This window comes from Thermobia domestica, chromosome 2 (assembly GCF_964235325.1).
Source record: "Thermobia domestica chromosome 2, izTheDome1.hap1.1, whole genome shotgun sequence".
Lineage (NCBI taxonomy): Eukaryota > Metazoa > Arthropoda > Insecta > Zygentoma > Lepismatidae > Thermobia > Thermobia domestica.
The window spans coordinates 125,197,114-125,211,965 of record NC_137455.1 but is presented as its reverse complement, the minus strand read 5'-3'; the positions used below and the strand labels follow the sequence as shown (position 1 = coordinate 125,211,965).

At 36.2% G+C, this 14,852-nt stretch overlaps 2 protein-coding genes across 2 annotated transcripts in view; one reads left to right on the top strand and one right to left on the bottom strand.

Moving 5' to 3' along the window:
* The window catches only part of LOC145675376 (uncharacterized), a 36,542-nt gene extending 27,355 nt beyond the window's left edge, over positions 1 to 9,187 (bottom strand). The window contains exons 1-2 of the mRNA XM_081745780.1: positions 8,934 to 9,187; positions 3,725 to 3,806 (exon numbers count right to left, since the gene is read on the bottom strand). Coding sequence (XP_081601906.1) covers positions 3,725 to 3,806; positions 8,934 to 9,002 — 151 coding nt within the window. The 5' untranslated portion in view covers positions 9,003 to 9,187. The remainder of the gene's footprint in view (positions 1 to 3,724; positions 3,807 to 8,933) is intronic.
* A 442-nt stretch (positions 9,188 to 9,629) lies between these two features.
* The window catches only part of LOC145675369 (dynein intermediate chain 2, ciliary), a 105,910-nt gene continuing 100,687 nt past the window's right edge, over positions 9,630 to 14,852 (top strand). Inside the window, exon 1 of the mRNA XM_081745772.1 lies at positions 9,630 to 9,785. Within this exon, the coding sequence (XP_081601898.1) occupies positions 9,765 to 9,785 (21 nt within the window). The 5' untranslated portion in view covers positions 9,630 to 9,764. The remainder of the gene's footprint in view (positions 9,786 to 14,852) is intronic.

The following is a 14,852-nucleotide window of genomic DNA, read 5'->3' as shown; positions in this document are numbered from 1 at the left end:
TAGTTCCTCGTTATGAAGTTTCCGCCATTCCCCATTCCCGTTCCTCATGGGTCCGAATATTCGTCTCAGGATCTTGTTCTCAAATACTTTCAGTCTATGTTCTTCCCTCAGAGTAAGTGACCATGTTTCGCAGCCATACAGAACTACAGGCATGATTATCGTTTTGTATATTTTAAGTTTCAAATTCCTCGACAGAATTCGCGACGACAAGAGATTTTGAACCGAATAGTAACACGAATTCCCTGCTTTTAGTCGACATTTAATTTCTCCGTGAATATGATTTTCCTCTGTTAATATTGATCCTAGATATTTGAAAGTATCCACTTTATCAAAAGTATTATTTAGTATTTTAACGCATCCATAATTTGCTGTATTCCGGTCCCGACGCATTTCCATGTATTTAGTTTTCTCTGCATTTACTTCTAAACCCATGTCCCTGCAAGCGTTTAATAAGATCTCTGCATTTCTTTCTATTGTTCTCCTATCATCTCCTATTAAATTTACATCATCAGCATATGCCATAACCTGGTGAATACCGTTCAACTGTAAGCCCTGGTTGCTATCTTTGATTTTCCTTATAGCGTATTCCAAAACGAAGTTAAATAATAATGGCGATAACGCATCTCCTTGTTTCAGGCCATTTTCGACGTGAAAGCTCGTGGACAAAAATTTTCCTACCCGGATTTTACTTTGGGATTCATTTAAACATATCTTAATTAATCTAATTAGCTTTCTCGGTATTCCAAGTTCTGCAAGAACGTTGTATAATGTTTCTCTCCTAACCAAGTCGTACGCCTTTCTAAAATCAATAAATAGTTGATGTACCGGGGTATTGTATTCCCACTTCTTTTCGAGTATTTGGCGAATGGTAAATATTTGGTCGATAGTTGATCGATTTCGTCTAAATCCGCACTGATAATCTCCAATAATTTCATCTGCGTATGAGGTCAGTCTTGCTAGCAGAATATTTGAAAGGATTTTATAGGATGTTGACAGAAGAGAAATGCCTCGATAATTATTACAGTCAGTTTTGTCGCCTTTCTTGTGGATTGGAACAATGATTGATTCTTTCTACTCTTGTGGCAATTCTTCCTTGTTCCAGATAAGGAGAATGAGTTTGTGTATCTTGTTCCACAATTTTTCGCCTCCAGCTAAAATTAACTCAGCCGGAATTTCATCTACACCCGGAGATGTGTATTCAACGGTATAGCATCACGAAATGACTAAATCAATAAATTTATTTTTTCAATACTAGTTCAGGTTGCTTTGGTGTAAAGGAAACGCTGTAAATATATTTTAGAGAAGCTATATGCCATTGTTCACTTTCTAGCTTACTACAGCTTAGCATTCAGGAGTCATAGATAAGATTTAAATGTCAATTTTAGCATTAAATTACAATTCCATATTTGCTGCTCTATTTTAGTAGAGCGAAAGTTCTCACCGCGCTCCTTCGCCTTAGGCCGCCTCTGATTAACGCTCTGGCACTGAGCCACCGTGGCCTCTAATCACTAACTGATACGGTGAGATGCATATTTATTAAGAGTAAATAAAAATTCTCGCACGTTAAAACATCCACAAAATAAAAAACTGAGAACCGTTTCGAAGCATTCATCACCTCTTTATCAGCACATCTAAAGACAACTTGTTGATACATAAAGATATTATGCATAAAATTATTTGCTTGCCCATCCTGTAGAATAAAAGTGATACATAGAATAAATCAGCAGGTCGATAGTAAGACTTCATTCTGCTCCTAATTTATGGGTAATAAAAAAATCCATGGTATGTACTTCTATGTGAGATCACAAATAACAAACCCTCAATTGATCAGCAATCGATATTCAATTAACAGTCTTAAACTGCGATCACTCAGCAACCTGACGATAACGAAATATAAAGCGTCACATTTTTTTTTTTTTTTTTGGAACACTTACACATACTTAAGAAGTACTTGCTATGTAATAAGATTTGTAAATAAAACCTATGAGCGAATTTCTTTTTTTGGATGTTTTAACTTACGAGAAATTTTATTTATTGTTAATATACACTTATACTTTTTTCTTCACAATCAATTAATTAACGCAATTTCCGCTCCATTTTTTTTATATATAAATATCAATTAAATAGAAACAGCTGAACGTGGAAACACGACAGATGTCTGGGTTGCCAAGGGTCAGGCGACGACCCTAGTACTGAGCTGTTGAAACTCCATACTACGTAAAAATCTGTAGAACAGTAATGTGCAATGAACTGAGCAGAAAGTGATAGCATAATAAACGATGTATCTGATTTACAAACAAGGCACATTGTTGGTGCTTGGTTATGTGGTGTGAATATGACGAAAGTGGCAAGTGTATTGGGTATATCATGAGAGACAGTGTCAAAGTGATGAAGGGCAAAAAAATTCAGGGCAAAAGCACTTCAGCGAAGAGGAACAATGGTTGAAAAAAAAAAAAAAAAACCTCAGTGACAGGACCTGACAAACACTAAAGAGGATTGTCATTGAGAACTGTTGTGAGACTACGGTGCGAGTAATGGAGGAGCTCAAGCAGTACTTCCCACAGGCTGTGCCGACAATCACAGTCCGTTGTGAGTTACATGACATGCACATACAGGGTCGTGTTGCACAGCCGAAACAACTCATAACACTTTAGCCAATAGTGCACGAATAAGCAACATTGATAACTAATAACTGTATCTCAAACCACCTTACTGGGCTGAGTTTATATGTAGTGGACGCCCGAAGGAGCATATGATCAGTAGTGCCTTCAGCCAATCGTTGAACATGGGGGAGGCTCTGTAATGCTGTGAGCCACAATATAATGGTTTTCAGTAGGTTCTTTGCTGATGTTTACCAGTCGCATCTCTCCCAGTAATTATGTAGTCATGTTAAGGGACCATGTGCACCCTATGATCCAGATCTCGCAAAGGATCCCGTTCCGTTATTTTCTCGCAATGACGGCATATTTGAGGAAAATAATGTGCACAAATACACAACTGGAGCTGTTAAGGTGTGGTTTGAAGAAAATCGGGATGAAGTTGAAAAGCTCCTCTGGCCTGCCCAACCTCCGAACCCGAACATAATTGACTATTTGTGGTCCGTTTTGGAGACACGAATCCGGCAGCGCAATATCCGCTTCCATCTTCTCTCAATGAACTGAGTAACGCACTGCACGTGGAATCGTGTAATATTCTACTTGGCACCATCCACGACCTCTATTCCTCCATTTCATTTTGCATCAGAGGTATTCTGAGGAGGGAATGCGGAATTATATATATTATGTATATGTGGAAGTTCTGCCTGAAGGCAGGCTCTACTCTCTGTTAGGTGGACCTCTGTGCTACTAAAAGCATTGGTACGGTGAACAGCTTCTTTCCCCCATATATTAGGAGTATAAAAAAGTGAATATTAGGGAACCGAAGTGAAGGAATAGACTGAAAATTATGATCAGGCATTACACGTACTAAAGAATTAAATAGTAATGGTTTCAGTATCCAGAATCTTACCTGCATATGTCAAATACATTCTACAGATACAAGACTCTCTGATATCTTATATTCAATCACGAGTGACACTAATATCCTATACCTTGGCATTTTACAAATCATAATTATTGGGTCATAAATTTCTATTTCTTTTAACAATTTCAGGAATTTCTGACCAACAAGATAGAATCAGTTTACGCAATTGTAGAAAAAATACAATTGTGAAGGTATACTATACCAAGTTTTCTATGCAGTTCTTTACGGTTAGTCTTCTTAGGTGTTCCTACGGTCGTACTACTTGGTGAGCTATCGCTACTGGCCTACAAGAAAAGTTAAAGGTTAGTTGGACTAACACTGTTAATCTGTTAAGAAGGTAGGGTTATTTTCGTTATTGTGTAAAACATACAAGGGCTGAATAAAAGGTAGTGGCAAACTGCTGTTATTCTAACCTGGCATTTCTGGTGGAATAAATACCAGTTACAATGTTTAAAAGTAATCGCTTATCATGTATACAATCCCTTGCCATACCTATGGAAGGGGTTTACGCTTCGTACACCATAAGCATGTCCATCTTTATAGATGTTTCGCCGGAACCACCCTATGGAACCGGTAATGGTTTCTCTTGTATCGTCACGCTTTAAGCGAAATGATTCTTTCATATTGATACAAACATCGTAATCACACGGATGTATATTCGAGAAATACAAAGGATGTTGGAGCATCTTCCATCCTTAGTTATGCAAGAGATCTTGAACAGCATTAGCTGTATGACACCTGGATTTTCATAAAAAGATAAATGAGTATCGTTTTTAGTAAGTGCCGTCACTTTCTCCAGAGTGGGGGGACGAAGGTAATGTTGCAAGAAATTGTACTAGTAGCTGCATCTACTGTCGGCCTGTAAGGTACAGGATGGTGCAGGATTACCCCACAGATGTCTATTAACAATAAACATTACCTTCACATGCAATTTGTATAACTTACGAATGCTGTGCAAGATATGTAGTACTGTCTTCTGGCATACACCTACTTCCGCAAGCAACTCTCGCGTATTTCATCAGTTCAAGCAGCGAAAAATAAAACTGGATTGTGTAGTTGTCAGATTGGAGTCGTCCTGAAGAGTATTTCTGCCTCTCCGAAATACCGATATTCACGGATCGTGCCATTGTTCGATACCACAACGCTTTGCAGCCACACACTTTACGCAATCCCTGAAGAATTCTATGCACTCTGATCGCAGGCCACTTCAATTTCACTTTATACATGTTGCTCCACTTTTATATGCGTTTTATTACGCTTATTAATATAAGCGCTGGGGCGCTTGAGATCATGCTTCTTATGTGAAAGCAGTGTTGCCACTATTATTATCCAGCCTATGTATTTCGACATTTAACATTCCATTGGTTATTAAAATACATTACACTTATCTAGACCAGCAATTCTCAAACTTGTGGTTTGCGAACCTCCAGAGTAAAGATTCAAAGATAAATCTCAAGCTGCAACTATCATTTTACTGATTTTTTAAAAAAATTTAATTCTAAAGAAACAAATGGAATGCACGAAACACCTGTAACGAAGTAGTTCTTATTTTAAACTTTATAATATAGTAATTACAATATTTTACCAAAGTATTAATAATACTTTAATAATTCCATTATATATGTTACTCCCCCCTCTTTCCCCCCCAAAAAAAAAGAAGAAAGATAAGCGAAGTTACATCTTTGACGCCCTTTTGAACATTCGCCACCTTAACCATTAAAATGATAAGCCTTTTTTGTAACACAAAATGATGAGGTGAGCCCATTGGACTCAACTTGTTTTTCCTGTACCATTTTGAATTTTAGGCCTACTTTTACGCAATAAACTTTTCACATGCATCAAGGACTGCATGCTTATTACCTTGAGTTCTTCCATTATAGTAAACAAAAATGTACACGAGAGACAAAATATGTTCATCTATAATAGTGAGTCCGTTGGACTCATGTTACCAGTTTGTGCTACATTTTTGCAAAAATGCTATTAAGAAAACTAATGATCCAATTAATACAATTAATCCGTAGTTTCATTCAATATATGCTAGTACGAGCATATATTGATGGTGGCATATATAGTGCTTATAGTACACTACTGAAATTGATTTATTTTCAGAGATGTGTCCAATGGACTCACCATACCATTTTAAGGGTTAAACCAACATCAAATTCATTAATTTAGTTAATACTAAAGTTTAGATACCAGTGCGGTCAAATAGATATAAGATGAATGGTAAGGAGTTTCGCTACAAAATGTATTGGTTTAGGCTAATACACTAAAAGTAAACTCCATGATGTTACAGCCCACTAAAGGTTTTCATCTTCCCAGCTTGAACAGAATCGTCAGATACTGAGTGTTTCGTATAGATTTTGACCCTCCCCTCCCCCATAGAATATGCATTTTAATCAAAGTAACACGATTAAAAAACCCTGTACGTGATAACTACATCCAAAAATTTATTTTAAACGGTTCAACTGTTTCCCCGTGATGCGAGCACAAACAAGATCCTTTTAATGTTTATATACCGGTAATAGATTACAGCTAAAAACACTGTCACAGTGAACTTGATAGAGCGTAAATAAAATTCGTTATGTATGATTCCCAAACCTTTTACGTTTTCAATAGTATTCTGTTTTGGAGATAAATACATATTTTACTCCAATTCTGAAATTAGGCATATACTAAGAAGAACGATTAAAGAAAGTTATTATAATCACATCAAGGATATTATTTCAATCCAAGTTTTGAAATGGAAGTGGGTTTTACCCCCCCCCTTCCCCCCCCCAAAAAAAAAACACTGGGGAATTTTGGATTGGGGAAAATTCCAAGTTCACATGAACATAGGTCCTATTTTTAATGGCTTGACAGCCACAAGTTGTAAAACATTTTTGACCTTATGCTGGTTCTTGTTTATCCTGTACAGAGGTGAGACATAGCGCATTTAAAAGGTGATGAAATGGCCTTCTCAACGGAATGCAACATGTGGCAGTGAAGTCTTCGGAAGGAAAAATATTTAAGGAAATTTGAGAAAGGGAAAATATGAAAAAATGAACTTTGAAGGTCTATAGCTCCCCAATTATGGGACTTATCGTAGTCGGGTCAAGACTTCACTTAGGAACTGATATGTGCGCTATCCAAAAATACATGTTTCAGAATCCGAAGGTAGTCACGCAACAGTTTTTATAGAGGGAGTTTGACTACAGTAGTTTAATTTGAAGTATTCACCAACTACCTCTATAAAAACTGTTGCGGAAATGCAGCACGATTTTGAAACTTGGATATTAGGATAGGGCATATCCTAGTTCCTAAGTGAAGTCTTGACCCGACTACGGTAGGTCCCACAGTCTTGGACCTTTAAAATTCATTATTTCATGTTTTCGGCACCCTATAACTCCGAAAGGAAGCATTTGTGCACCCAGGTTGGTCTATACTTTTTGTGTTATTTTGGTATCAGGAACCACCTCCCAAATGTTGTCGGTGTTATTTAGAAACACTCTATATACCGTATATATGGACAAAAGCTAAAGTGAATATCTAGCATATTAAGGAAGAGAGTTTATCCAAATAAGGAAACAGACAGTTAAGAAAGCCTCATGTATAGAATATAAGAAACATAATAAAGGTTTTTTCTTTTTTATTTATTATTATTATTATTATATGAAACCACACATGCAAGTTCAAAGATATGGAACTGATGTTTAAGTTTTAGAGAAAAGAAACATCTTCCCAATCTAAGCTTTGCTTTTCTACAAACCAAGCCAGCCTTCCAATATAACATACTGGTCATAGAGCATTACAAACCAAAGACAAAATACGGTACCACATCAATATATGGATTCACTTATTTCATTTTTAGTACCCTTATGAGCGAAATTGTTGGTGTTTTCATTTCGCATTTTGCCCTTACTTGGGCAAAGTCTTATGTCCATGCAACTTCCTCCTGTTTTCTTTGGTAAAGCCTCATTTTTTGTGAAAATTTGACACTTTTCGATTTATATCTCGAAACATAAAAATTTCCAAACTTAATTTCATCTGCGAAACTTATTGCTTATGACCGCCCTTTCACAAATACTAGGTACCATTGCTCTAATATATGTAGATTTCCTGCCATAGAAAATCCGTTCTCCTGTAAAATGTAAAAAAAGTACTTGAGGCCATATCCAACTCAAGGCTTACGTCCGGAGATATAAAGTAAACACTACAGTAGGGAAAAAAAAAAAAAAAAAAAAAAAACATGAACCAAGTCTGTGTAGGGTTAAGCTGGAGGGCACGTGTAGTAGTACTTCCGTAAAGAAGCGGAGTCTCAGTGAGGGTGATGAGAAGACGAGGTTTTCACAGTGATACGAGTTTCTGAAGCGCTTGTAGTAGTTTAACGCTACACTTGTAACATTAATTACCGCTTTTGTTAGTGTAGTATACACTGGAATTGATTTAAAATAGCTCGTCCTAAATATGGTAATTTTACGCTTAACATTAGTGATTGTAATGAAAGAGGATCGTGTAGGATATTAAATTCCACAGCCAGAGGAAATTCTGACAATGGAGGAAACCAGTTAATTAATGTTTTTAAGCGTAACTTTTTAAGTATGAAAGCATTACAAAAATTAAAATGAATGATGGATATCAAAGACAACTGTGACATACTAATTTCCACCAGCGGAGTATTTCAGAATAATGTAAGAAATAGTGTAGCTATTTCATAACCTGCTCCTTGCGGACACCTCCCCGCGCCCCCCCCCCCTACTGCGCTTCTAAAACAACCAGTGAAGTTATAACGAAATAATTGCAAATAATAGTATAGGTAGTCATTTCCACGGCATATCAATTTGCATGCATATTATCAATTTGTATGCAATTATTTCGGCATGCGTCAGAGTAAAACGTAGTCCAGAAAACATTTAAAGAAACAAAAGTAAAATAAATATGCAATTTTAATTTGACAAATTATTCTTAATCTGCACCGAAGTGGTACTCTTTCTATAGAGTATTAAATTTTACCTGTAAATTGAGAAAAATATGGTGTGCCAAAACTTGATCTGCGCTCTTGAAATAAGAACTTTAGATAATAAGCCTTACATTACACGCTCCAGATACCGTCGATAAGACCGTTTTAAAGTGCAGGGCAGGGTCATGTTAGCTTAAGGTTAGGTAAGTTTGGATCCATTTAGTTAAAATTAATCGAGTGTAAATGCTTGTGTCTGCGTAAGGATAACAACTGGAATGAGCATTGTAAAGTTATTATTATTATTATTATTATTAGGCTACCAGTCCGTATCAGAATACAATAGGACTGTACCAAAATAAACTTTGTATGAAATATTTCATGACGTCTACATATTAATTGCTTACATAATGAATAAATACTGCTTACATAAACAATATAATAAATACTGATTAAGAATGTAAGGAAATCATACCGCAAACAATTTATCGTCTCGTGCAAGATGTTGCTTTAGAGGATCACTGTCAATGCCACTGTCTTCCATATTTATGTCTAGAGTAACAAATAGTGTAATATTTGATTGCTCACATTACGAACACCACATATTGTCGAGAACAGATTAAAAGAGTCAAACGTTGTTCAAAATCACAACAGCTGCTACTTTTTCATATGCCTACATAGTTTACGCGACTAAAGGCAGACGACATTTGTCGCACGTCTACAGTTTTTTGTTTTACAATGGAGGTGAAAAGTCCTGGAAGCCCAACCACTTGCGGAACCATTACGACCAATACGACAAAGATTCATTTACCCTTTTAAAACTAGAATGATTTTTCATTATATTGATCAAATAGTTCAAAATTCACTCTATGCGATTGCATTTGAGTCTATCATGGAAGCTCTAGAGATAACTTAACACTATTTCTGTAGGTTTTTTTGATGCCAGAATAATTAATACTGTATTTTTTTTTAAGGAAACTAACTTGATACTACGAGTATTTATGAGATAAACAGTTTGGTAGAAAGTTTATGCTTGAAGAGAATATATTTTGATGTGGAGCTCTGTCTAGATAGTGAACGACAATTAAAATCCAATGGTTCAAATAATAATAATAAATCAACGAATAGGGTTTTCGTCATAACACAGTGGATTTTTACTTGAGGATGAGCAACAGTGTCTGTTGTCATAGAAACGGGAAAATTATTTACAGCCGAAGTTGATTTGATGGTGGTTATTTTCTTTCTTTATTTAGTTGATCCAGTAATTTTGTCTTTTAAGTAACACTTGGAAGAACCAAATTACAATATGCCACCGAAGAAAGACAAGGTATGTATCCAAGTTAAGAGTAACGAATGGGCTTTATTTTATTTTAGTTATATTTTTAAAGTATTGTATAGCGCTATCATGTTAAAGGAATGGATTTAGGAATTTAGATTTCTACGCTTTGGGCATCTATGGTGATTTTAGCCCGTCACGTATGAGGGATGATGTTCCTCGGCGAGCACACTATCCGAGTATGGGCGGAGTTATAGGGGGCATGGAGGCATTGCCCCCCAACTTTGTTTTAAAAAATGCCACCTATAAAATGACCACATACCAAGACCCCCACGACCAACCAAAAGGTCTGCCCTCCCAGCAGACAATTCCTAGCTCCGCCCATGTATCCGGGGGAAGGAAAGGAAGCGGCCTGGAACCTATATGTTGGGTATTACCCCGACATTTGCTTGGTGTGAATGAGGAAAACCCAAGAAACCTCATTCAGGATGGCTGGTCTGGGAAAGCTTTATACACTTTTTCGACCGAGTGTCCCTATCGGGAATCGAACCTGAAACCGATCGCACCACATTAAGCAATGATATATATGTGAAGATATACGAGAGAGTACATCGTAAATTCAATCATATTTTATACTGTAGTAGCCTATATACTAACTTTAAAATTACAAAATACATGGGTAGGCCTATATACACAGTGCTGTAGTCCTAAAATTTTCAGAGGGTATACGCTGTTTTGTGATTATCTATGATTGTCATAAAGGATAAAGAAGTCATTTTTAATAAACAATGTACAACACATGAATTAATTAATTGAATTTAAATATAAAGGATATATTACTATTATATAATCTGAAAGCACTTCATGTTATTTTCTTGATGACATTCCTTATTCAAATCACACCATTAATGACATATGTAAATTGGTGTAGGCAGGGCCGGATTTAGCATTTTGGTGCCCCTAGGCCCAATAATTTTTTCCGCCCCCTAGTCTGGTTAAAGTTACGTTCCTAAAAACCTTTATTAAAAACTTATATCAGGCCTATATGTTAATTGCTTAAACACCACTCCACAGTGGCAATACGATGCGTACCGCTCAACGACATCCCTACAGCTAGTTCTCCCGTGTTTGAGATCAATGTTGTAACGAAGTTGATGCATAATGTTGAAAAATAGTTTAACTTTACAAAAACAATTATTTGTTCCAATGAACTTCAAAATCAGAATGCTTTATTAGCCTGATTTTTTTTAATCAATTCAAAAAATATGTTAAGTTATGGCTATTTATTTTTATTTCTAGATATTTTTAATTTTTTTTCTCTCGGCCGTGCGCCCCCTGGGAGCTTGCGCCCATAGGCCCGGGCCTACCGGGCCTATTGGGAAATCCGGCCCTGGGTGTAGGTATGAAGAGGGAACCAACTCATTCCGAGAAGGAACAGAGAAAATCGCGCCCGACGTGCTAGAAGTAAGAAAATTATGTCCAAATGTAACTCTATAAAATCATTAATACATGATTTTTTTTCAATTAATAAATTCTGTATTGCTCAAAGTTATGTATTAGCATGATATTGAAAATATCCATATTTTAGTTTAAAAATATCGAACGAATTTGGTTCTCTTCAGCTGAGAACAAGCGAAATATCAGAACCATCGACCTTCAAAACGCTAGGATATCGTCTCAGAACAAAAATACGCCACTTTGCATCGATCTATTCCCATAGCCTAAAACTAATAAATTGTGTTTTGGTCTGGTGAGTCACTTTATCATTGGAATAATGGCCTGATTAAATAAATAAATAAATAAATAAATATAAACGAAACAAAAGTAGATAGTACTATACGCTTTGAAGCAGAAGGTACACTCTAATAACTCAGAGGGTGTACGCCGTGTACCGCCGTGTACCCTCGACTACAGCCCTGTATATACAGAAGATTGAATACATACTGCCGTTGTTTGTTCTGTAATCAATGTTTATTCAAATAATTTTACTTTTGTTATTTTCGTTTACTTCTTTAAAGACAGAGTCACTATAGTGCTTTTCAAATGATAAGTTGTATAGCCTTGAGGGGGATCTACCTTCTCCAATCACAGCTACGCAGTGTGTTCAGTTTGTAGCAAGCGGCAGTAGCGTATATAGGCTGCTGACTTTTTGCACCACTTTGAATGTTGACAATACTAGACGCGCTACCTAAAAATATGGTATTACCATATTAATTGCTGTCTTTAGCAAGTTGAACACATAATTAGTGCAAACTGCATGTTTCTGCACAGTGCCGGACTGGCCACGCAATCGCCAAGAACCTGAGGCCCGAGGGGCCTCGCAGGGATCACGAGGCTCAGGACCTGTAGGCTTTGGTCGAATTTTCGCGATCGCAAATGCTTTCTTGAGTCTTCCTACCAAAAGGTTGCGGAAGCCTAAGTTCGTCTTTCAGAAAGAAGTCGTCTCAGGCAGGCACGTAGCCAAGGGGGGGGGTCCGGACCCCTCCCCTTCGAGACCAGAAATGAGAAAAAATAGGGAAGGATGAAACAAAATGAAATGAGAAAAAGAAGGATCAGCGTTAAAAATAAACTACAGGAAACTTTTGGTTAATCTTTCTTATGAGGAAATTTGCATTACTTGAAATACATGGTTGCGATTTGAGCGATATATCCTGAAAGAGTCAAGGAATTTGAAATTTCTAGAAAAGTTGCGGAATTCTCAGAATTTCTGCTACTAGTCATAGGGAGATTTCAAGCTTCCAAAAGCATAGTGCCGTTGTGTAACAGCGTGGACATTTTTTTATCATAATATTTCGTCATCGCATCCTTGCAATATCAAACATGTTATTCCAAAAACAACTTTCTACTGCTCCTTTAACCTATCATTTGAAACAGACAGTAGTTGACGGAATAATAAAAACAAAAATATATGTGAAAAGAAAGTTCTGTTAACATTTGATTCAACAGAAAAAGGAACGCAGATATTGCAAAATATTTTACAAGACATTATTGAGTATGTACTTTCTATAATAGTGAATATGTACTTTTTATAATAGTTGAGGTGATAATGAAAGGAAAATTGTTATATTTGAATAAACAGAGGAAGGATGTAAATATTGTATAATCTTTTTCAATACGTTTTTTTTTTAATATTATTATTTTACTCGAGATTTCTTCATAGTTTATTAAAATATTTACCAACATATCCTCACAAACCAATATATGTTGATAGTAAAGTAGTTTAGATTAATCAAACTCCTGGGCCTTCAGAATTTCATGTTACGCCTTCCCCCTCCCCCCCCCCCGTTACGAAATCCTGGCTAAACGAACCAATATATGTTCCAGTAGAATGATCGAGCCCCTGGTGTGATGACCACAGTATTTCATGTCACGGACCCCCCTTCCTTCCTGAAATCCTGGCTACGTGCCTGTCTCAGGCTCTACTTGCTCATATCAGTACGCCCCCGTGAGCCAGTAAAACTTCGTACTTAGCGAAGGCCTCCTCTAGTCCGTAACGGCCCCTTGCGTTTATTCGCCTGTTCACTTTTTGTGTTTACAAAAAGAAATCCATAATGTAGACAAAGTAATTGATTTTATTGCCTCATCAAGTAAAGAACTGCGTAAAAAACTGTTGAAGTAATTTCACGATTACGTTTGATTGTCTCAGTATTATTGTAACTTTCTTTGCTATCTACTTTGTACGACATATTTATTCAATACAGAAAATATGACTTTGTTAACTTACCGGTATCATGTTCTATAACTGACGTGTCAAGTTTATATATATATATATATATATATATATATATATATATATATATATATATATATATATATATATATAGGGGGGCCTTTAAGAACCCGCGTCAAGGGGCCTCAACTTAGCCAGTCCAACACTGTTTCTGTGTCAATTGGTTGTCATGATACAGACTTTTAAATGTCTCCATACAGAAAACAAATTGTGAAAATCTTTAAAATACGTTGTCTCCCGTAACTGCTAGTAAATTTTGGTTCAAACTTTTGTTCAATATTTCCCTTCTCATATGAAATCGGCTCCAATGTAAGGGAGCAAGTTGGCTAAGTGGTAGAGCGCTTACCTCTGCTGTGTAGGTCCTTGGTTTGGTCCCCGGCCAGGTAAGTTTATGATGTACAATATTATGTCCGTGAGTTTTCTCGATGTATCCCCGTTTCCTTCTACATTCTCATTTTACTTATTCTTCCATTATCATTCACTTGCCTTAATCATTCGTCCCCTTTAGCCTAAAGGTCATAAATGTGTGGCGTTAAACTGAAAAAATTTCATTTGATTTTTCAAAGAGCTCGTAATCAATCACTGAATTGTAAACAAAATAACTTACTAATACTATTTGCACTCTCTTTAGCTGGAGGATGTATATGTAACCGTACTTTTAAACAAACATTTTCATATGTATAATAAAGTCGAGACGTTCTATTTCTTTCAAAAGCAATTTTGAAACAAATATTTCTTTATCCTGTTTGGGAAATGCGATTATTTTCTTTGCGTTTCACGTTTTTCCATTTCCTCGTTTCTCTTATCTTTTACTCAACATATTTATGAGTTCGTGATTGCTGAACAGACGCGCAAACATTTAAATGGTATCTACCGTAAATTATTGTACTCGAAATAAACTTCACTGCTTCGAGACACAGAGAGGTCGTACAATTGAGTTGAAACAAGGCTTCTTACCTTTACTCGTATTTAATTGTTCTTCGACTTCTTTCTTAGTAAACAAATTCGCATTGGTTTAGTGAACTATTTTAAAACTGGTTGTCAGTTTTTGAAGTGGTTCCAAGAATTATTTCTACAGTTTCATTTTCTTAAGGTAAGAAAGAAATTCGCATCAGAGGAAGAAAGCAAAAACTTGATTTCTGAAACTATAAAAACAGAGAATTTAGAATGCATTTCGGTTCGTTTAATTCATCCGTGCTGAAGTAAGGAAGTCCTCTCTAAACCAACGAGGAAACTAATCTTGTAACCGGAAGACTGGGGATGATATATTTTGTATAACATACAGAAAAATTGCAAGAGGAAATTTTATGAAATAATGTTTAACAAAATGTCTAACCTGTTATAATAAATTTAAGACTCAGGCTAACACAGTGGCAAAATATAAACCA